Below are 24,757 nucleotides of genomic sequence, written 5' to 3'. Positions count from 1 at the left end.
TCCCGTTTTGTTATTTCTCCCAGAAAACTCCCGTAATTTGCATGGCCATCAAACTTCATTTTAAAATCATTGATTCATTCATTTTTTCTATTAGTCTGACATCTCCCAGGTTGCCAGATTGTGTATGAAATACACCCTACACATACACGATCACTTTCAATTTAAACAGTTTTGTCATAGGCTAAAACCTGGCAACCCAAAACCCAAAAAAGGAAGCGGGTGCCGACTGCGCAGCCTGAGTCTCGTCGTAAGCAAGCGGGCTAGTTGAATGGCCTACTCCAGAACTAGCTGTTGTGAAATTGTTGGGAATTTAATTGATTAACACATCACATAAACTGTTATTGAGTGTTGTTGATACACTGAACTTGTGCCCTCGGAACCAAATCTGACAGCAAGCAGCTTTGGAGTTTTGGAAGTAGGCTGCAGGCAGACAGCTGGTGGATACATAACTGTCATGCGTAAGGTAATGGTAAGGTAAAAGCAACGAAATGCAGTGTTGAAACACGTGTATGAAAAGTATTAAATATTCAAACACAGATCCGGTATAAACACAGACACCCCCCCGAAAAAAAATTCTCCCGTTTTTGGAAAGCTAAATGTTGACAGGTATAGGTTGAGGACTTAATAAATCAGTAACCACTACATGTATGTGACTATGTGAGTTAATAAATCAGTAACCACTACATGTATGTGACTATGTGAGTTAATAAATCAGTAACCACTACATGTATGTGACTATGTGAGTTAATAAATCAGTAACCACTACATGTATGTGATCATGTGAGTTTGTCCTTTTGTTTTATTGATTTGCTGTTTTAATTCACAGCCATTCAAACTCCCCTATCTGAAGTCCTAATACGTACACACCCATTTAAACAATGCTTTGATATCATGATGAATATGCCATGAGATGAGTGCTAGATTATTTGTACTCTTATCTATATAACACTACTGCCACCATCACATCACACCATCACACACTCTAGTGAACCACCAACACATCACACTATCACACACTCCACCACCAGCACATCACACTATCACAGAATTGTACTTTTAGAGGTACAAAGGCTCGTCGCTGGGGCAGTACCCTCAAGGGTACACAATTTGTACCTTTTTCACCGGGTACATATTTGTACCCTTACAGTTTGTACCCTTTGGTGGTAATTATGTAATGGATCAAAATTGTACCTTTGGAAAAGGAACAAATATGTTCTTTTCAGGGTACTGCAAATTGATTATGGTGTATTCATCCTACTATGTGTCATACAGTATGAAATGATGTGTTTGTTTGTGATGGTCATGATGTGTTCTTTGGCACCTTCTAGTGGCAAAAAGGATGAATAACCAGGGAAGCACTTTTAACTTTTTAACTTTTTTTGTGACCCCAGAAATGAAGGCAGGATTTGGACTTTCTGTCCTGTCATCTTAACTTGAATTACTGCAGCGTTTACATGCAGAGCTGGAGATACTCCGATCAGGACTCCGCAGAAAGCAAGAGCTGGAGATACTCCGATCAGGACTCCGCAGAAAGCAAGAGCACATGCCAGTGCTGCTCTGGGTGCAGCACATTTGACCTTTTTTTCAACAGTAGACTTGTTTATGTTTAAGTAAACAAATTCACTTCATACACACATAGCTATAAAAACATATATATAGCTGGAGCAGCACACACACCCACACACCAAGTGTGTGGTAGTGTGTGTGTGTGTGTGTGTGGTATGTGTAGAATATGTATATTGGTTTTTGCCGTCTACACCTGCCTACAGTTATGGTCACTAACTGGCGGATATATCATTTTTCAAGAAGCATTCACCTTTTACATTTTCAGAAGGTTATATATTTAAATGTTTATGGTTGCCATTATGATGATTATTGTTAATGTCATTGTCTATTATTTCCAGTTCAAAGTTAGGATGTCTCAGTAAAAAAGTAAAAAAGACTTTGCTGTTCTTTTCTGAGTGCCTTGATTACTGGAATAATCTCAAAGAGAGTTATTAAACACAATAAAAAAGTGGTAGGCCAAGAAATCAAGAAATCTTTTGTTAATATCAACATTTAATAATAATTTAGCAAAATAATCACATTCAATAATGCCATGATATATATATATGACTTGTCATCAGTGCTTATATCAATAAACATTTTGATTTGGTTTGATGTGGACCGTAAGTCTTCTGTGCAAAAGCTGCTGTACTAAACCAGGCACATACAGTATGTCTACGTCACAAAGACTCGTCAATGTTTTGGTAATGCAACTCAGATCTTCCACAGATTTACACGCAGTGTCCACATGGCCGATTACGGTCACATCACCTTTATTACTGGACACACAGCTGTCATGTTTTATGTTATGACTAAAGATCTTAAGAGTGTAGCACCCTAAAATCTTTGGTTATGACCATTTTATTTCTCATCCAACTGCTGTCATGACAACTATCGATAATGGTCACATGATATTGTTGTGCCGGTTTCAGGTCCCTAACAACCGTAGTCAAGAACGAACTCGGAGGACAAGCACTAGTTGTTTACACTGACAGCGCATAGAAAACAAGCTGGCTGAACTTGATATAAGATGAAGAATAAAAACATATTGCCGAAATATTTCGGTGTAGCCGAGACTGGATTGTTTTCATCTAGAGGTGTAGCGGATTTACCTATGAAAAAGCAACAGATTTTACGAAAGGTAAACATGTGGCCAGTCACTGTAAAGTAGGTTAGGCTTAAGCTAATGTTAGCGTTAGGGCTTCGACTGCACAAACAATTAGTTTAGATTTAGTGAGAACATTACCTACTCAAAGGGTACATAATGACAGGGGTGGACAATCATTTCCCCCTGAGGTCAGAGGATAATTACTTTGATAAAGTAGCCTATGCTGGCCACACATTGAACGATTGACTGAAATAACGTTACAATGCACAAAATGCATTGTGCTGGATGTTAACCGACAGGACAGGAGCCTATGACTGATTAGCTATAAGCTAGGCTACCTTATAGTGGGCCTATGCAATAACGTTACTTGCAAGCCCATGTCTTCTTTTCTAAAACAAACAACTCAAATGGAGTGTCAACTTTAACTTTAGGCTACCCTGCATATTGTCATTTGCGTGAAATATAGGCTAACGTTAGCCTCCGTTCTCATGGATCATAAGTCTCTCATTAAAATGATATGCTGAGGAATATGATAAAAAAAAAAAAAAACACTTTGTTAACGCCACTACCCTATGTTATTTAGCCTACATGACTTGAGTTTTTCCTCTTGAGCATGAAGATAACATTTGTGGCATAACTTCGTAGCTTCATAATGCATGCTTCGTATCCAAATGTCTAACGTTAGCACCTAGGCCTGCCTACTTTATTGGCGTTTTTAAACATTTTTAGCTTTGAACGGACACATCACAAAAAAATGAAATGTCTCCTGTACCACACAGGGGAATTTCCGTCTGCTTTTCTCTGCCAAAAGTTAAAGGTCCAGTATGTAGGAAATAATGGAAAATAAACTGTAACCATTCCAAAAATGATCACCATATGTTGTCAGAGAGTAAGGAAACACGATGAATTGAAGTAATGGCTTATTTGACAACATTACTCTAACCCGTAAAACCCCGTAAAACCCATGAAAAAAAATGAGTTACGGGGCGGAATCTCTTGGAATTTTCGTTTATGTTTTGAACGATTAATTCTAGAATAGCGTATTAATAATGGGCTAGCGCGTCCTCCTATTTGGGTTGCCAAATTAGTAAAGGCCAACTGTCAACAGCTGTCGGTTGTAGGCTAGTCATGAACGCATACGAGAGGCAGGCAAATTTCCCAAATTAAAACAAGAAACAAATTAAGTGGACATAGGAGGAGCTTCCTGAGATGGTGACGTCTTCGTCAAACGAAGAATATCAAATCTGACGCAGAGCAGGCCATATTTCTCCACAACAGGTAGCCTAGGCTAAACTTCATCTGCATCGCTAACTTCAGCTAAATATGTTACGTTGGTTAGAGAGGTATGTTTTTTTTTCACCGTTTCCGTAATGTGTAGCTGGGTCATGGTTGGAGAAACGTTAAAGCAGCTGTAGGTCAACTAACGTTAGCTAAGTCTTCATTTCATCTGGCAACCCAGAAGAGGCTCGCGTCTGGTAGTCTTGAGAACGTTCACCAGTGTTTTGATTTTGGCCTACAGAACGTTCGGTAACAATCCTACAAATCGCACCTTTAACAATTTTCAAGCTCCTTGCATCTTTTTTCTCAATGTATTGCTATACGGCTCTGGGTTTGCTTGTCCTCCGAGTTAGTCCTTAACGACGGTTGTTAGGGACCTGAAACCGGTCTATAGTCCCGAAGCCATGACGTAGCGTTGCCAAGGCAGCAATTTCACTGGATCTAAACAAATCAATCTAACCATTGAAATCACCATTAGCGGTTGTTTTCCCCTTTCAGACCCCACGTCCATTGGAATGGACATGACATATTTTTGGGTCTAGACCAATGAAAATCTGTGATTTCACCATTTTAATTATGCTTTGTAACTGATTGGATCCTGATGACCCAATCAGAATGCAGTTAGGGCCTGTAACTTGATCTGAGAGCACTTCAGACATCAGACAAGACAAGCATGGCTCTGAAGCTAAATAGGAACAGGAGTAAACACATTTTTCCCCTCATAAATATGAATTTATGTTTATGATAGCCTAACCAATTTGACTCAGTATAATTCTAACCATTGCAGGTGATGATATTTGAAGTTAGTTTGAATATATTTCATAACAGTGTAGTACAGGATTTTTTCAAAGTTTAATGTCCATCCCAATGGACATCAGGTGTTGGGAGATGTTAGCCAACACTCATTTAGGCACTCACCAGGCAATGTTTTGACATATCCTCAAGACCCAAGCTATAATTTTGAATGCATTTTTTATTTATTTCAGCTATTTTGGATGAATGTGCACTCATTTTACTAAAATGAGTCGTCATTTTTACTAAATTGTGCTCTCATTTTATTAGATTGTGCACTGAATTCAGTCAAATGTGTGCTCAGTTTACTAAATAGTGTGTCCATTTTGCTAAATGGTGGGCTCATTTTGCTAAATGGTGGGCTCATTTAGTCAAATTGTGCTATTTTTTTGTACAATGAGTGCACATTTTAGTACAATGAGTGCACTATTTACTAAAAAGAGTGATTTATTAGACGAGCACACTATGTAGTAAAACGAGTGCACAATTTAGGGTGCGTTCGTAAATTCAATCTGACACTGAAAATAGAATAGCTCTCTCAAAAAACTAGTTTATTACATTTTACATAACATTTTAATATATTGTGTGCACGTTTTACTAAATTGTGCGTATGTTTACTAAATTTAGTAAAACGAGTGCACTATTTAGTATAACAAGCGCATGATTTAGCAATATGTGCACACAATTTAGTAAAATGAGTATACGTTTTCTGGATATATAATATCTTGCAATGACTGCTCTAGGGTTCCGTTCTAACCATATTACAATCTATTCTTGTTAGTATAACAGTACTCAGAGTACGATCTGGATGCTCTGAGAGTGTGACACTTTGAATAAACGAACGATAATTCCACCCACCGTCCAAATTTACGAACAGTTAAAAGTTAAGAGTTGGCTCAGAGCGCTTGGAGTGGCAATTTACAAATGCACTCTTAGTAAAATAAGTGCATAATTCAGTAAAACGAGCGTATATTATCTTGATATACAAAAACAATCTTGCAATGACATCTCCTGGGGGGTGTCATTGCAAGATTTTCTATGTATTGAGAAAACATACACTTGTTTTACTAAATCATGTGCTCGCTTTACTAAATTGTGCACTCGTTATACTAGATTGTGCACACATTTTTGTGTATTGTGCGCTCGTTTAACTACATTACATAGTGTGTTCATTTTACTAAATCGTGCTCTCGTTTTATTAAAAAGTACACGTATTTTACTAAATTGTGTGCTCTTTTTCCAAAAATTAAAATGAGAATGTGATGAAATAAAATGAGTGCAATTTAGCAAATGAGCCCACAATGTAGTAAAATAAACACACTGTTTAGTAAAACAAGCACACGATTTACAAAATTGAGCGCACAATTTAGTAAAATGAGCACACACACTTTAGTAAAGCACATTCCCTCCATATACACAAGCAAATATGTTGCAAAAATACCCCCGGTGTTCCTATTGGATCATGTAATTAAAAAAAATAAATTTAACAGTTCAGTTCACAAGACTGTGTGAGAACAACAGTGCAAAATGCAAAAAACAACGCAAACTGTGTGTGTATATTGAAAACTGCTAAACATTTTGTACTTGCACCACAGGTATTGTGTAGACGCAATCTGGCACATTAGTTAATGTGCATGTTTTGACCTGCTCATAGACATATAAAAACATTTAGACACATGCAAACATCCAGTTCCAAATGTTTAAGTCATATGTGATTATTACTTTCAATACTATATGTAAAAAATATAGTGTTTTTTTCCCTAAGTCCTCATGTCATTTTACACCTATTTAGTCGAGGCGTCCATTGTAATGGACATTAAAAAATAGTAATAAACACATGATTTATCAAATAATAATTTTTTCCCCTTTATTTCTACATTGGAGAGGAGTAAAAATCAGCTGAATAATTTTTTTTTTGCTCAACAGAAAAAAATCAGGTCTGAAGGGGTTAATCTATTTCAATAATTTTACAACGTTTCTAAGATGTTAGTATATTTTTTTACACTGTAGGAATCACATAGCCTACTACAACATATATTTATACCAACACAATCAAATTTGTGACTACAGAGTTTTATTTTAGCATGGGTTTCCTCTGTAAAAGAGATCTGCATGTAACTTCACAGCATGCGGTTAAAATCCTTAAATTCACGGACGTGTCTTGGCTTTATTTTTTAAGCAAAAAACATCACTCTTAACAGCCGCCAGTCTTTGAGAAGACGTGAAATATCCACTGGAATTTTGTTTCTTTATATTACACCTGACAGGGAATCCGTGTTATGTGGGTAAGCTGCTGCCTAGCAGGTAAAGCACGTTTAAATGGCTATAGCCTACATTTAAAACAATTTATTAGCTAGAAATGATGCCACATGTCTACATTCAATGCTATTTAAGCCACTTCGAAAGTTTGTTTAGATCCAGTGATTCTGCCGTCATGGAAACGCTACGTCAGACTTCGGTACTCAGAACACAGAAAAATATGTCAGGATAATGTCATTGTGTCAGTAGATATTTATGACAGATCTATGAACGGGTTATGACAGTCTTTATGTGGGAGGATTTAGTGTTACCAACACATACAAGAATAAGCATTTTAAGGAACAAAAAACAACATATAATAGTAATCAAAAGATCAGTACAGGTTTTTTCCAGCATTCACATAGAAAAATCACAACATAAATATGATTAAATAAGACTTGTTTACCTTTACATAGGTGTGTTTATAGGCCTGGGAACACTGCAAGGACAAGTGTACGTATTTCGTAAATAAATAGCATTAGGTTTATCAACAGCAATGATCCCATCTTGGAAACACACACATGCGTGTACACACACATAAACAGTAGCAGTGTGGTTAGTCAAATAAATTCCCGCTCACTCTCTCTCTCACACACACATAAACACACTGTCTTACTCACAAACACACACACAAAAAGATCACAGAGTTTCAGATTACTCTAGATACCTTGATCTTACACCACACACACACACACACACACACACACAATCTGTGAAAAGTCTACAGACTAAAGTCAAAAGACTATTGTGTGGACATGCACAATCATGTCCATTCATGTGAGTAAATTCACACCGCTGGCAGCCTCCATCCTGAGGGTCTGTTCTGGGGCTCGGACTGTAACGCATCAAAGTCTGGAAAGATTAAGACTATTCTGGGGTCAGAGTGGCTATCGGACTGAAGTCTGGAGACATTAGGCCCGTCCTGCGGTCAGTCTGGAGAGATTAAGCCTGTTCTAGAGTTAGGGGCCTTTCAACACCACACACCCGCACCCTGGCCTGATTAATAAACACTGATTGATTATTGACTGATAAGGATAAGATGGTCTCACTACACCTGACCTGATGCCCTCGGCATCGTAGGCTATACTAGGTGCCGTGTGTGTGTGTGTGTGTGTGTGTGTGTGTGTGTGTGTGGGGTGGGGGGGCCGCGGAGCGTCTCTGATTTTCATTCCGGCCCCTACTTCATCAGGTCAGATAGTTCACCTGCCTGAGACACCTGGCTCAGGTGTGGCCCAGCCGCCCTTGAAAATCATTGAAAATCCAAGACATTCTGCAGCCATCGTTGGCACACACGCACGCTCACCACGTGCACACACACACAAACACACACACACACACACACACACACACAGACCCAACATGCTGATGTTACCCAGCTCTGCTAAAATGAGCTAAAAGTCAACAGTCACTCCCAACCAATCACAACAAGCCAGAACAGCAGATAACACTCACACCAGTCACCTAGAGTAGACAATTACAGAAAGAGGCATACAGTGGGATGTGTGTGTGTGTGTGTGTGTGTGTGTGTGTGTGTGTGTGTGTGTGTGTGTGTGTGTGTGTAGGTTCAAAAGATTTGCTGTTCAAACAGGATCTTCTCAAAGCCCTGCGGAGCCGTGTTGTAGAAATCACTGAACTGGCAGTCCAAGATGGCACTGTCATCCACTGCAAGAGACACAGGCAAAAAAAAAAAAGAACACACAAAAAGTTAAACTTAAACCACAACCAACATCTACATTTTCAAACTATGGAAAGACACACACACACACTGCATTTGTCTACATCTCACATTGCACACACTACATGACTTCCCTTACCAGACGCAACATGAACTTAAACACAACATCGCCCTCATGTGGCAAAATTGTTAATTGCATCTTCTTACATGTGCCGACTAGGATCAGTTTTAAAAAACAATAAATCTGACCACCAGAGGCCTTTATGGACCATGGCTACATTTGACAAAATGTGCACTGGGGTAGAATCAACCTCATGCAGTCTGTTAGCCAAACATCTGCCATATCTAAAGATATCAGAGATAACTGCAGTGTGTGTGTGTAAGCGCTTTCAGATATAACCTCCGGAGTACATGCGGAGGTTTGTCAAACGGAGGTCCTACCCTTCGGAGGATTCAGATATGCTAACCTGCGGACCTAATACTGACCTTATACGGACGTATGTGTGAACGACATACACGCACATTACAGAATCTCTGTGTGGTTGTCGAGTGAGGGGTGGGGGCTTGTAGAGTTCACAAGATACAAGATATGACGCAGAATATATGCGGCTGCTGCCTGTCAGCTGCTTTTTGTTTACAAAATGTAGCCTATGCATTATGTAGGCTAAAGAAGAGAAATCTATTGTGCGTAGGCTAATACTTGAAGTAGGCTAGTCAAGTAAGCAAACAGTATGTGTATGTGTGCTTCGAATAAACACATTTATCTGTTTTCAACATTATGTACCAGAATTACTTGGCTATAGAACCCCACATCTGGTTTGCGTTGGAGAGAGAGCATGCACAAACTTTATGGTAGGCTACCAGCCAATTCAGTAGGCTAACTCAAGACTTCAAGGCCATCATACAACGTTTTTAAGCAACAAACAAAATACTAACATAACAGTGAAGTTTTTTCATGGTTTATTTTTTCCAAAAGCATCCTCTCCCCATGTGTCTATTGCATTTACGTAAGGAGCTTGGAACAAAGTTGGGTTTTCTTCGTTTTCATTTTCTATGGGCATATATGCTCAACAAATATTACAGAGCTCAGCGAGGTATCAATGAACAGAAAACCGTGTTGGCTAACAATTTATTAAATACTCCTGTTATTGTCGTCAACGACGTCGCTGTAGGCTACTGCCTTTTCAGCGCCTTCTGCTTATGGTGATTCAGTCTTTTGAATTTGTTTGGCCTTGCCATGCAGTTGTAGGCTACAACGTCTCGACGTTCCCTTCGTGTGTTCTATCAAAATATTGTATGCCCTCATGGACAGTAGCTCCGTGATGTCTGCATCTTTCCAGGTCGGAGATTTTCTGGACAGCATTACGCCACTCCATCATAACACTGGCATTTAAGTCAGATTTAACCACATGGACGCACGAAAGAAACGTCACCAACACGCCCTCTCACTATGTGTTCTACGCCTCGTTCAGACACAGCACATTTACATAATGTCCGGAGGAAATACTATGGGGGGAGTAGTAGAACAACCGCCTAAATTCGGACTTCCATATGACCGGTTATGTCGTTCAGATATACGGCCCCACCGTTTAACATCGGCAGAACCTCCGGTCTTACACGTATGTCTGAAAGCGCTTTGTGTGTGTGTGTGTGTGTGTCTGTGTGTGTGTGTGTACACAATAGAGGTACATTCTGATCGCCTCATAGTTCAATATGAAGTGAATTGCACAGGGTATTCATCCATGTTAAGTGTGATTCCGCTCTGTAGGTGTTCAGGGCAAAGGGAACAGACACATCACTTCACCAGAGGGAACCGTGTGTAGGGAGCTACGGAACATAGACACATCACTTCACCAGAGGGAACCGTGTGTAGGGAGCTACGGAACATAGACACATCACTTCACAACAGGTTTTTCCACCAGAGAAAACTCAACTGACGTGAGCTTGAACCATCCAATGTAGCCAACTAGCAGCTTGAATATAAATCATTTTATCCTCTATTACTACCAAGTTTTCAGCAATTTACAGTCAGTGCAATGCTGATGAAATGTGGACATTCATAACTGTAAATGCCAGTAAAATCTTTAGGGTACTGGTAATCATAGTACACAGCCTGGGCAATTTGTTATTTGTGAGTATAGAGAACTTGAAATTTGTGATTTTAACATTTACAAAGAATTATGTATTGTAAGATTATTAAAATTAGACAATTAAAGATTAAAATTGTGTGGATATTTATGACCGCCGCTAGCGAAGCGGTCATATAGGGATTGTCAAAGTTTTTTTTTTTTTTTTTTTTTTTTTTTTTTCGTCATCTACTTCCTGAAATTTTGGTCAACGATACCCGGGGCACCGAAACACCGGGGCACATGAAATTTGGTGGGTATGTAGCCCCACTAGACTTTTACGGAAAAATTTCGTTTGGTCCCCGGGGGCCACTCCCCCTCCGCGCTGGGCCCCCCGAAACCCAAAAAATGCAGTTTTTCCTAAATAACTACCTGAACCGTGGCACCGAGGATGAAGACATTTTTATGGTATGTTGGTCTCAAGGGCCCACATCAACCTAGCCCTGCTTTAATCGCCCCTCTCTTCAGTAAAGACGTTCAGAACTGCACCAAATTTTATGTGTATGATTAACCTGACATTCTCTGGGGGTATGCCAAGTTTCGTAGAATTTCATCCATGGGGGGGGTCTAAAAAATTAAGTTATGTGTACATTTAGTGACTGTACACTCATTGGCTTGTAGATGGTGGCGCACACATATACACATGCACACACACACACAGGCACCCACATACTATCGGTATTAGAACGGCCGATACATAATTACAAATTCAGTAGGATTAAAAGAAAGCCAAAATAAATATTCATCATCATCATCATGGCTGCATTTCCAGTATTGGCGATAAGTAGTCGTTTGTCCACTAGATGGCGCATCGTTGCAGTGAGACGTAATTTTGTTGGAAGTTAATCTAAAGTGGGTTGGAAAGACGCTTCCTACAAGGACAAGACTGTAGGCTACAGTAGTTTACCGCATAGAACGTCTAAGGGTAGGATGATTTCTGCATGACATGTAATTCCCATTTCCTCTTGAAGCCGAAATAAATCTGAGAATGTTTATCGGACATGCTTGTTTTTTACTGCAGGTAGGCTACGTTAATCCTATCAATAGCAGAACGTAGGTAAAATAATGTTACCTTTAGCATGGTTGAGTGATGGAGGCCAATTTGATTATTGATGTATTTGTAGAAAAACATAAATGCGTTTATAGGCTACCAAGCAAATCGATAATAGCACTAATTGTATCTTTCGACTGTCATCTCATTTGCTTATGACCATAACCTAGGCTACTAACACGTTCGCTACGTGATGGTTTTTTAATGGAAAATATATAGGCTACCTGAAAGATAACCTGTCTATGATGCACCCTAAACACCGGGCTGGGACATTTCTGCTCAAGGTCTCAAAAAGCATCTGAGTCAACGTTCATTCCCAAACACCCATATAGGCTACTTCAATCCTCTATTTTAAAAGGTGATTCAAGTAAGGAAGAGCATGGCTCAAAGTAAAGTAACTGAAACTACATAAATTCGTCAAAGTGAATAATTTGTGTCAACTCGCCGCAATGTAGATTTATTAACGCACCCGTGATGATCTACATCTCCATTTAAACCAGATGTTTTAGAGCGCACGTTGAGATGTATTCAGGGCAGGGCTGTACCTACACATATTTGTTGCACGTGCTACAAAAATCATTCTTTGCGATGGATGATTTAGTACCAACGTTACACCGGTCAGATACAGTTTTGCCTATGGCTATTTTGTGAGACTGAGGCGCTTTTTGTTTGTTCGAAGTGAGTGTTTAGGGTGTGAGAGGGGAGTCGATGTGCTTTGATTCCAGCTTGGTAGTTGTAGTCTATGCGATTAAAAAACACGTGTGTGTGTGAAGTATCCAAACAATGATAACGCTTTCATTATGGCTGCTTTAGCCACAGACCTTGAGCTACTGTACAGTGGGTTGGGTTCCATTTAGAAGTGTCCACTTCATTCGCCCTTTCCGTGATTCACAGCTACGTATTGAAATGTATTACTACTGATATGCAAAACTATTAACTTTTCGCCAAGAGGTGGCAGCTTGATACTGTAAGGTGTAAGCCATTGATTCCAAAGGAGATTTTATTTGGGTCGCCAGCATAGTGACAATTTGTGTTGTGTAATAGGCCTAGCATAGGGCCTACCTTATATAGCTTATAGTTTGTTAACAGTCACGGTTTTGTCATAACTCCCTCTATGCATTTTTGCATTTAGAATAGCTCTAAAACCGGGGGGCGAACACATCGCAGGGGGGGGCGCCAGTGCGTGGATATCTCAATCGCAAAATTAAACAATATTTCTATCGGGTGCCTACCATGGACTAGGCTGGGTGAAAATCAAAAGATTGCGTCAAAAGATTGAGCTTAACCATGGACCTCATGGTTGCAAAATGCAAGGGAACATGAATCAGCATATTATTTGCACAGACAATAACGGACAGTAGCTCTTCAACTTTGCCCGTTAAAATGTGTATGAACAGTCTCGCAACGCATTTCATGAAGGCCCTTTTGGACATGTCAGTTATTTGCACCCCTGGGTAAAACGGCATTTTGTTTTAGACTACTGGTATTTAATTTGTGCATTGACAATAAAGCTGAATATCATTTGAACTAGATGACTATTATGCATACAGTATGTAGAAGAAGAAACATTCACAAAAATCCATGACATGACCTCTCTTCTTGATAGCTGTTGAAAACTGCATGGAACTGACAGGGATTGTTTTGTTTAATAATAAATAAATACATTATGCTGCTACCTTCTGCTTTTCCCAAATACAATGTAGCCTACATGTGTACCTTTCATCAGTCCAGTTGCAATGGATGGACTGTGATGAACTGCCCTACTTGTGATTGTTTAGAGATTTTAAAGGTTTTATAACAATGTTACAGATTTTTTGGCCCAGAAACAAATCTATTCACCTTTGCAGTAGGCTACTTTGTGTGCGGAATGTGTGCAAACACACATTCCAAACAAGCATACACAAAAGTTTCAAGAGTGGGGGATGGAGTAGAAGATGGAGACAAATTCATTAATATGATTTATTTTCGCGGAATGGATGTGCAGGACTGAGCGGCGGTCATATTTTGTACCGCTACGCGGTACATCTAGTTTAAATAGTTTTGAGTGGATAATGCATTGGACCTAGTCTTGCTTGTCTCTATGGCAACATGAGACTAGAAGGGCATTCCAAATAAAACTGTTTTACAGTAGTGATCAACGTTCCTGTGAAGTGCATGTGGATTTGATACCCTGTGCAGTGGGTTGTGATTAGAGAATTCAGCGTAAGGACATTTGGGATTGGACTGCACACTAGGCTGCATTAATCTAATCACTTCTAGTTTAGCTGCAAACTCCTCCTAAGTGTTCTTCAAGTCACCGAACTCTTACTAGCAGTCCTAATATGGTGTGTATCAATGGAGTAACTCAGCCATGCACACTGCCTGACATTCAGATTATGACATTACAGACGTTAAACGGTCTATCTGGGTGTGTGTGTGCGTACAGTCTTACCATAAACAACTGGGTACACAGTCCCTCTGATGCCAGTAGCTGGACACTGCATGTCCTTCCCATTGAGGAACAGGTTCAGCTCCACATGGTCATACGTAACACCCTGGAACACACACACACACACACACACACACACACACACACACACACAAACACACAGGTTAAGGCTAATGCACTAGTCTGGAAGCCAGCTCGAATGTACAGTGCTCACCTACCTTATGAGGGCAGCCGTGGCCTACTGGTTAGCACTTCGGACTTGTAACCGGAGGGTTGCCGGTTCGAACCCCGACCAGTAGGCACGGCTGAAGTGCCCTTGAGCAAGGCATCTAACCCCTCACTGCTCCCCGAGCGCCGCTGTTGTTGCAGGCAGCTCACTGCGCCGGGATTAGTGTGTGCTTCACCTCACTGTGTGCTCACTGTGTTTCACTAATTCACGGATTGGGATAAATGCAGAGACCAAATTTCCCTCACGGGATCAAAAGAGTATATATACTTATGCTAGTAAGCAGTAACCTGAAAAGCCAGCCTGTACTTAGCCCCGCACATAACATTTGAGGTCGGGAAGTTCGGTCTGGACTTTTTCCATTGACAAGCCTCTATGAAAACTTGAGCATTATATGGACCAATGGAATCGTCCGGGCAGGCTTCATACAATGATGGACAGATGAGCAATTGGGCCTATTCATTTACATGACCTGGGCGGTGTGAGCGTGCTACGCTTGAATTTGTTTACGGCAAAAAGCTTGTAGCTGTCACTGACAACTGACTATCATGTCAGTTGTACAAGATATTGCCGGCGCAATAACTTTAAAAAATAACAGAAAACAGTGATTAAGGCATTTGTCAGAAGAAGGATAACATTTCTCTGGATTTTACAGTAGGCTATTTCTTTGCTCTGATTGGTTAGGTTTATCCAATTGTGTGCAGAGGCATTTTTTCCCTCTATCGATTGAAACACGCTCCATAATCACGTTCCAATGCTTCGGTTCCAGACTCAAATTCTGAATAGAATTTTGAGTATGGCTACATCAGGCTACTACGACAGGCTACTGATGAATTTCCACATACAAGCAAATGGGTTGCTTTAGAGTGTAGAGTTAAATGGGTTGTTTTTTTCCAGGAGCACTTGTGCGCCCAAGTTAAAAAAATTAGGAGCACAGACAAAAATGTGGGCGCACAGTGAGTTCACAGTGAGTTCTTACACATAATCTAACATTATACTGCAGCTAACAGTTAAACATGCCAGTGCACCAATTGCGAATATTAAGAATGACTGACAACATTTAGGCTACAGGAAACAGGATTTTAAAGATCAGTGTCTACTTTATTTTCAGTCTGTTCTATTTTCCTACATTTTGTTAATGTAAAATAGTATAATACATTGCCATTTGCATTTAGCCTGTATATCAAGTATCCTGCCAAATGTAGGCTAATTTATTTATTTGTGAATCCATCTGTAGCTAATCCAAATATGCCCATGGTGACCTATCTGACTGCATACTGCCTAATACTACTACTAAAACAGTCCATTTTCTCTTCCACAAAACCCAACATAGGCTAATCAAGGATATATGTTTTATTCTTTCAGTTTTTATTTGAAATATCTGCATTGATGGGGGCAGTAGGCAAACGTTAGGCCTACTTTCGTTATGCACTTACACACACTCGGTGTAAACAAACAAGCATGCGTGGAAGCCTGGAGTTGTCAGTAGCGTTTTACGGGAGTATTACGGGAGGCTACTTTTGTGCCGGTTCGCTACAGCTATATTTTGCATAGCCTATTGCAGCCAATACGTCAACTGGGCTAAAAGGCATGTTAGGTTACCTTTCCTTCTCTCACTGCATTCTCAGAATCTCATCCTGTTCCTCCTATATCCAATGAATTCGGTGGATAGAAGAACTCATTTCTTCAATCTTTGCATCTTGGCTGGCTAGTCTGACTTTTCCGCTTTTTCTGCGCGCTCTTGGATTTGATAGAAGCGACTACTAGCGAGTCACAACGCGAAACTGCTAACGTTGATGGGAGGTGTAGTTTTTATGCTGCATTCGCGACGTGATTCTATGGTTTGCACCAGTAATGTTTCTCAATGTTGCGGTGTATTTTGTAGAGAAACATTGACATGGTTAGAAGTCATTCGCACCAGTGCGCCTAAATATTTTTTGCACACAATCATTTTTACTCGCATGTGCGAGTGAAATGGGCGCACTGTAGAGCCCTGCTTTAGAGTGTAGAGTTAAATGGGTTGCTTTAGAGTGTAGAGTTAAATGGGTTGCTTTAGAGTGTAGAGTTAAATGGGTTGCTTTAGAGTGTAGAGTTAAATGGTGCTGAACACCCCCCCCCCTTCCCGGCACAACGCACAAGCGCAAGCACAGATACGATGAGAACCAAGTTGATGCTATACAATTCAGACCATGAAAGTGCTTATTTTTTCTAAGGTATCAAAGTGACATAGGAGAACATGCTTCCAGACCTGCTTAGATGCTTGGAAGTGTTTTACTCTGCCATAGTCCGTTCATTCAGACACACTCACTCACTGGCTGAATCCCAATCTCTCCCTTTGAGGATTCACAAACTATGATGCACGTTCCCACCAACTTCATGGGTGCTTAGGGCTGTGCCACTGCAACATTCAGAAGTGCATAAGGGCTCGCCCACACCCTCTCTGTGCCATTTCCGAAGGGCGGTACCTACTCAAGGGAATTACCTACAATTCATAGTGTTGTGACGTGAAACACAGGGTTACCCAATGGGAGTCTGGAAGCTTGAAAAACATCAGTAAACAACTGACATAAAATGGAAACACAACCATGTTTACAACAACACGTTTTTGGGGTTGTCAATTTAAGTGCCGTCCCATTCCTGTTATTAGCATGTTGAACCCTTACACCCTCGCAAACTTGATCACTTACTGACGGATGTCAGTTAAGTGTTTAAGGTTTCAGGGCTTAGACCTTAGGGATGAGATCGGGATTCAGCCACTCACTCTCTTTCTCTCCCTTTAATGTGCCACCACCAGGCATACTTCAGTCTTGCACTTTAAATCTCCGTTGCTAAGCTAACAAGCTAACTACCCACTGTAGGCATACTGCAGTCTTGCACTTTAAATCTCCGTTGCTAAGCTAACAAGCTAACTACCCACTGTAGGCAGACTGCAGTCTTGCACTTTAAATCTCCGTTGCTAAGCTAACAAGCTAACTACCCACTGTAGGCATACTGCAGTCTTGCACTTTAAATCTCCGTTGCTAAGCTAACAAGCTAACTACCCACTGTAGGCATACTGCAGTCTTGCACTTTAAATCTCCATTGCTAAGCTAACAAGCTAACTACCCACTGTAGGCAGACTGCAGTCTTGCACTTTAAATCTCCGTTGCTAAGCTAACAAGCTAACTACCCACTGTAGGCATACTGCAGTCTTGCACTTTAAATCTCCGTCTGTGCACTAGCTTACTTGAAGTCAGACAACCAGTTTCCTGTTCGTTGACATGGCTGTCCACAATCACCTGAAGATGAGAGCTTTAGAACCAAAACGTAAGAAATACAATGTACACAAGTCTTAATGTCCGTGGGTGGCTCTAAGTACCACTGCTGTGTGCCACTGCTCGGCTTCAAGTTGTAATAAAAGCGATTTTAGCTTAAGAACGCCCGCCTACTTGCAGTGGCTGCACAAAATAAGGAGGGAAGGATTTTCGGTGAGCACACGTTTTGGTAGAACTGTAGCACTCCTCTTCAGGTGCTTGCTGACTGCGATGCCAACAAACAGGAAACTGGTTTGCCGACCTCAAGTAAGCAAGTGCACAGAGCCCATTGAAGTTCAGCAGTGAGAAGCACACGGGTCAGTTCTTGCATTCTGCGTCGATAGTTATCTTGGGAGATGCTTGTCCGTCTCCAGCTTTAAAATGATATTTAGTCTCTTCTGTTGGCTTGATTCACCAGAAAACCTGACAACATAAAGCGTAAACGGATCCCCATCATCGATTTCTTTACTCAAATTATCTGACTGCTGACTTTTGTTTTTGTTGAACCAAACTAAGAGATCATCAGCCTAGAAGGGATGCGAACACTTGATCCACTGTATTGATGTCAACAGCTGTAGTATCTCCTGTGTCTTATGCTAAAGGTTGTGTTGCTCATTTTTTGCCCAATTTTACAGTTGGTGAAGAACTGCTATTATCGGTTCTGCAAGTAAGCTTAGGTAAAATGAAAACCATTAAAATTGATAAATCTCGTGATTTACACATTTAATATTAAAGTATTATCATTGAGAAGCTAGGCATAAAGACGTTGTTGTTTTTCTTTTTAAATGGTATCAATTTGGGTACCCAGAATCGATAATTTTCAGTATCTTACATCCCTACCACACACACACACACACACACTCCTGCTTCACCTCACTGTGTGTGTTCACTGTGCGCTGAGTGTGTTTCACTAATTCACAGATTGGGATAAATGCAGAGACCAAATGTCCCTCACGGGATCAAAAGAGTATATATACTCATACACACACACACACACACACACACACACACACACACACACACACACACACACTCACTCACCACAACATCTCCCTCCTGTGGAAGGCTGTTGGCAGGCAAGCGGTTTTTCTCCTCGTTGTTGTGGTACACGGAGCCGTCATGCCTCAGGACCAGGCTGTGAGTGTCCCGACCCATCGGAACCTGGTTCAGGTTCACTTTCTGAGTGGCCACGCCCACTCCCCACACACCTGTGGAGAGGGAGAGAGAGAGAGAGAGAGAGACCAGACCAGACATTCATATTACAATAACACAAAAATGTTACAATTAAATGTACTCTTTGATCTGAACTAGCTAGGTTATGTACTATTAGACATATTGTGGCTGGAGTACTATGACAGTCTAGCGGCGGCATCTGTCGACAACAACATTTTTTGTAAAGCGACACTTCTCAAGGTGGAGGTTGGCTGGGCAAAGTTCATGCATCGCCTTATCGCCTGACTGATAGATGGCACCTACCCGTAGACTGAACCTTAAACTCGAAATAGCTCTTGTTCTGATGGAGAGGGGCGTTGGCTAGGCAACCTCCGGTCCCACATATCCTTCTGCCGCTCTTGACGATGACCACATCCGTTCCTGAAAAAAATAAAATCCCAAACAGAAGACCATTGGTTGTCTGACCGTGCCACGCAGCAAAATTTGGGTATGTAGTTCACTAAAGATAAACTCAACTTGTAAAAGAAACTATGTGTGTTACCTTTAGGGAGCAACATTATGTGTAACGAACTAACTCCCCATGTTGCAAAACTCATGTCTGGCCTCGCACTGACTCATTTGCTGGCGAGCTAATGTAGCTTATCAGTGAACAACTGGCTAGCTGGAGAACACTTGTCACATGCCAATTTCCAGATGCGCAATTTCTAAATCTGTCGACAACTATATAAACGACAGAGGAATGTTCTTTAAACACTAACGTTACAATCCGGAGATGTGCAACCTTGATCTTCAATGATTGCCTAGGGCTCTTGAAGACCGGGTTAGAAGTACGGCTTCGCTTTTGCCGTGGATAAGTAATGCTATTGCTAATGCTACAACATAACAGTATGAAGTAAGAGAGCTCTTCATATCTGGTATGAATTTTGTTCCTTACCCATTTGATGCGTGTCCAGCTGAACTGTTGGCATCTCTTTGAGGGGTACATGTCCCGAGCCTCCGTCCCCACAACAGCCCAGACAACACGAAAACAGTGAGGCCATTTTTTTTTTTCGTGGAGGGATGGCGGAAGTTACATAACAAACAGTACACTAAAGAATCATTGTTGCCAGAAGAGAGACGCTCAGATAGAAATAGCGACTCCTCGCGGTTTGGGGTGGCCTACATGATGACGTACACAGCCAATGAGAGCGCTGACTCAGATGGGGCGCGCTTCCTGATGGCATGGAAACAAGGGAAGAAAAATCGAGGTCAAAATATTTTTACACGTGACTGTGCAGCTATTGGTTATCAATGTGTCAAGTCCATGACACATGGCTCGGTCATATGCAGAAGAGCTTAAGACTCAAATGTAGGCAACTGCGTCACCTTTATTATAAATTAATTGCATAGATGACAATAATGCAGCTTAATGCGGACTTCAGACTAGGGTAGGCTACATGCTATTCGTCAAACATTCTAGCTGCCGTTTGGATAATAACTGTTTGCTCTCTTTTACAGTGCAGGGTTTACTCTGAGAGTGAGTCATTTACAGCTTTGCTTCAGCAAATTTTGTTGTGCCTCCAGTTAAGCTTCTCACGAGTTTTCACCCCAGTGTGAAGTGCATTTAAATTGATCAGCGTCAATAATGACGTACTGTCTGTGGAGAGGCCGTGATCAGAAACCGGGCAAGAATCGAGTGGTGGACAGACTCTCACGTTGTCATGTTTTGCATAGCAACAACCCCCCCCCTACCCGTCACATGTGTTGGGGATCAACTGAATTTATGCTTCACTGGAGAAAAACGGGGAATTCTCTGCCAAGTGGAGAGCACCCCGCGAACCATAGACCATCTGTTCAGGACAACTGCTTAGGCATTGGACAGACGTGTCAACTAAAAGTATTAGACACATCAACGAAAGTGACGTTTTCAATTTCGGTAGAATGATTCTGTAGACACGAAGAGGTTAATCATTTCACCGCGGGAAAGGCGAAGTCTGCACAGCAACAAGCGCCATGATTGCAATGAGCGCAGTGCGCCCCGGCAGCTGGTGAGTGCTTTTGGTCCAATTGCATGTTGCTTTCCGTCTGCAAAAATCTGTCATAACCATCCCAAGCGCCGCGCCAGCAGGAGCTGGGCTGTTTCATTTGAAATTAGTAACGGTAGATGGTGTCAAATCGTCACGGTTTCAACGGGATGGTAAACGTGGCATCTTTTTTTCGCGTGCCTGTGATTTTTCCCTCGGATATCACCGCACGAGAGGAAGCGCTGGTGGTCTATTATAAATGAAGCAACCGCGCATCCGAGTTCACTTGAGAGTGAACTTAACGATCCTTATCATTCCGCGCTATATTTAGTTGAAGAAGATGCTGTGGTGTCGTGTTCTTCTTCGGGATCGCGTGACATGTCGTCTCGGAGAATAATGATCCAACACGGACACCCTTAAAAAAAGTAGGTCGACAGGAGAGAAGCGGTCCTCCACTCTTTTCTAAAAATGCGCGTTTCGCTGATGGAGTCGACGCAGCTTGGCGTTATTTGTGCAACCGACCTCCTACTGATGTGCCATTTCATACATTTAGTTAAAGTGAACTATCCGTTGTTATCTGGACGTTTGGATAAACAGCAGATGATCAGCAGCACCTGCACACCTTGCGTTCATTCATTTTCGCGCGCAAATTAGTTGCGCTTCTGACAGCAGTCGTTACTTGGCATTTACTTGCGGTATGAACCAGCAGGGTAGCGTGCGCGCATCACTACTGATGAGCGTGCGCTTTTTTATTCACCAGGCTAGTTATGTATGTTTCTCTCACGTCTTCTTATGTTTTGGGATTTTCAGAAAACCATGGAGTTACTGGAGGAGGACCTGACATGTCCAATATGCTGCTGTCTCTTCGAGGACCCGCGCGCTCTCCCCTGCTCCCACAGCTTTTGCCGAAAATGCCTCGAGGGCATCCTGGACGGACAGCGAGGTCCCACTTGGCGCCCCCCGTTCAAATGCCCCACCTGCCGCAAAGAAACATCCCACAATGGCATCGCGAGCTTGCAAGTCAATTACTCATTGCGGGGAATCGTTGAGAAATACAACCGAATTCGCGTGTTGCCGAGGATGTCCCTCTGCCGCGAGCATCACGGGCAACCGCTTAACATCTTTTGCGCCACCGATTTGAAACTTATTTGCGGCTTCTGCGCCACTACCGGCGACCACAAGGGACACAAATTCTGCGCTCTGCAGGACGCCTACGAGCAGGAGAGGGCTGCCTTTGAGGAGCTGTTCCGCGGGCTCGAGAACTGGCGCAGCGCCGAGGTGCTCTCGTGCCTGGAAGCGTTGGAGAGCAGCAAGAAGAAGGCGCTGCAGCTCGTGTCCAGAGACGCCGACCGGGTTACCGAGTACCTGGATAAACTTCTCCGCGCGCTGGAGCACAAGCGGAGCGAGATTCTGTCCGACTTTGAGACTCTAAAATTGACGGTGATGCAAACTTACGACCCGGAGATCAGCAAGTTGCGTGCGGTGCTGGAGGAACAGAGGCGCGCACTCAGCATCGCTGAGTCCTTCAGGTCCCTGTCGGACCCCCTCGCATTCCTTCAGCAAATGCAGGACTTTCGCGAGACTCTGCGCGTAATCAAAGAGACGCCGCTGCCGTCACCTCCTCGGAACGACGACGTCGACGTAGGTCCCCTCGTTCGAAACTTTGACGTGCAGCAGTGGGATTCAGTGAGGCTCGGTGATGTAGACACCCTCTGCGCCCCGCACGAGAGCAACGCTCACCGGTCACCCGCTGCGCCAGCTGTTCCACGCTTCCCTCTCGCGCTCTGGAGATTCGTCCTGTTCGTGTGTGTTGTGTGCCTGTCCGTCGTGTCTCTAATTCCGGTGGACTGTCTCGCGCATACTACCCCAGAACGAGTGGCTGCCCTGAGTCGAGCTTACCTGCCAGCGCCCGAAGAGGTCCTCCACCTAGCCGGGTGCTGCTGGAGAGAGACGGCGGGGCTCTGCGCCTTCCTGGTGGAGTTCTGTCAGAACTGTATCCTAAACCTGATTAACACCAGTGCAGACTTCATCAGCTGATGTGAATGCGTTGACAGCCTGTTCGATTGTAGTAGTTGTTGTTGTTGCGGTATTGATTGAGCCTTCCTAAACAAGCCTTAACAGTTTAGTTTCACCAGATGTGTGAAGAAATAGTGTTTTCTAAATCGTTATAATATGGTGAGTTGAATCATCCAGAGCATATGACATGTCCACCGCCTCAGAATATAATCTGAAACGTTACCGAAACAAAACCCAACTGAATTCCGCCGTTTTATTCAGCCAATGACAACAGAACCAAACTTCAGTGTAATATGTAATATGTCTATCTGATGAAACCTGACTTTAGCCTTTGCTGCTGGTCCGTTTAAACTCCAACTGCCGAGTAAGGGCATATGTAGGTCAGTGAAGACATTTGTTTTTACGCTTCTTTTTTTTACTTGTTAATATGTTAATATGTGTTCTGAATGTGTCAGTTTAATGTGTGTTTGTGTTGTTATAAGAGATCCCTGTGAGTGTGTACACACGCCCTCCCCCGGTCTGTCCATATAGGCCTCCCGTTCTGCATGTGCACCAAATCACCCCCCTCCCCCTCCCCCTCCCTCTCCCGGGCACCTCTCTGTTTATACCGAGCCTTTTGCATTTTTGACAAAATAAAATAAGCAGTTTAATAAGTTTTAACCCCCTTTTCATTTATCGGTTCATTTGTTTACGTAAGCCTGGATTCCCTCACTGCTCAGCCAGGCGCGCGCTCTGTGCCTTCCGCCCATTGTGGGATGTTATACGACACAATTAACAAACAATTTTAAAAACAAAAGTTGGAATTTAAATTGTATTATAGAATAATACAGACATTATTTTAGTTTATCTATCTATATATATATATATATATATATATATATATATATAGAGAGAGAGAGAGAGAGAGAGAGAGAGAGAGAGAGATAATGCCTCTCCGACATCCCCACGCGCCTCGGTGGTTTCGCCTTGCCTCCCGCAGGCTGGGTGTTGCATAACAGCGCGAGACCCGTGCAGGCCGAGAAATAGCATCTCAATACACAAATGTTTCCTGCCATTTTATAAGAAGGGGGGAAAGATTTGTCGATGCTCTTGGCCAAAAGACTTTTCAGCGTTTCCAAATGCACCACCTTTAAATAAACATAAATTGTTTAACTGTGCCTGTGCACCTCTGACCATTTCCCTACTTGATAATGGCATGTTCTGACACATGTCCGAGAACATTTAGTGCATTTTCGTTTAAATATACTGTTTTAAGCCTGTTTATCTCTGTGAGGACCTGCAGGAATTGTGTGTGTGTGTGTGTGTGTGTAGTACTGCAGTACAAGCACAAGATGGATGATGCCAGGCATAAGGCTCAACCCCGGGCGTCCGAGTGCCTATAGCTCCCAAATCCACCTCCTCACATTCCCTTTTCCCTCACTCTCTCACACACGCACGCACCTTCCTACCCCGGCTCCAGTGATGCCGAGCTGGGGAAGCCCTTCCTCCTCTCACCGTAAAACTGCACTATACGCCCTGTAATTTCTTTATAAAATGCAGTCACATCCATTTCATGGTGCCGGGTTATAACTTCTCTTTTGACTTGCCAAATCAGTGATAGACTATAGAAATTGAGCCTATCGCCAAGCAAAGGCCCGTGCAGTGTCCTCCGTTAAGCCACGTTAAAACAGTGATCCATTATTCGAATTCATCACCTATGTGTTTATTATTTTTCCAAACAGCATAGTGACAGAAATCCCAGGATC

At 42.1% G+C, this 24,757-nt stretch overlaps 3 protein-coding genes across 4 annotated transcripts in view; 2 read left to right on the top strand and 1 right to left on the bottom strand.

Annotated features, from left to right (window-relative positions):
- LOC143099966 (E3 ubiquitin-protein ligase TRIM35-like) overlaps positions 1-24,757 on the top strand; it is a 184,196-nt gene that overhangs the window by 4,099 nt on the left and 155,340 nt on the right. The gene's annotated exons all lie outside the window — the stretch shown is intronic.
- spryd7b (SPRY domain containing 7b) lies at positions 6,565-20,069 on the bottom strand. The gene is made up of 5 exons (XM_076264508.1): positions 19,928-20,069; positions 19,297-19,413; positions 18,862-19,028; positions 14,305-14,407; positions 6,565-8,683 (listed from the first exon to the last, which is right to left on the bottom strand). Exons 1-5 carry the CDS (start codon positions 20,031-20,033, stop codon positions 8,586-8,588), a joined length of 591 nt encoding a protein of 196 aa, XP_076120623.1. The 5' UTR covers positions 20,034-20,069; the 3' UTR covers positions 6,565-8,585.
- Positions 19,416-23,805, top strand: trim13 (tripartite motif containing 13). 2 transcript variants are annotated; one of them, XM_076264503.1, is made up of 2 exons: positions 19,416-19,480; positions 21,807-23,805. In XM_076264503.1, exon 2 carries the CDS (start codon positions 21,813-21,815, stop codon positions 23,031-23,033), a length of 1,221 nt encoding a protein of 406 aa, XP_076120618.1. In that variant the 5' UTR covers positions 19,416-19,480; positions 21,807-21,812; the 3' UTR covers positions 23,034-23,805. The 2 variants fall into 2 exon arrangements, with proteins under 2 accessions (XP_076120618.1, XP_076120619.1); XM_076264504.1 differs by lacking the exon at positions 19,416-19,480 and adding an exon at positions 20,831-21,020.

The sequence above is a fragment of the Alosa pseudoharengus genome, unplaced genomic scaffold, assembly GCF_046254945.1.
Source record: "Alosa pseudoharengus isolate Yale_2024_CS ecotype anadromous, Long Island Sound unplaced genomic scaffold, YU_APseudo_1.1 YU_APseudo_1.1_scf_3, whole genome shotgun sequence".
NCBI lineage: Eukaryota > Metazoa > Chordata > Actinopteri > Clupeiformes > Clupeidae > Alosa > Alosa pseudoharengus.
Note: the sequence above shows the minus strand (reverse complement) of the source record. Positions and strands in the feature narration are given on the sequence as shown.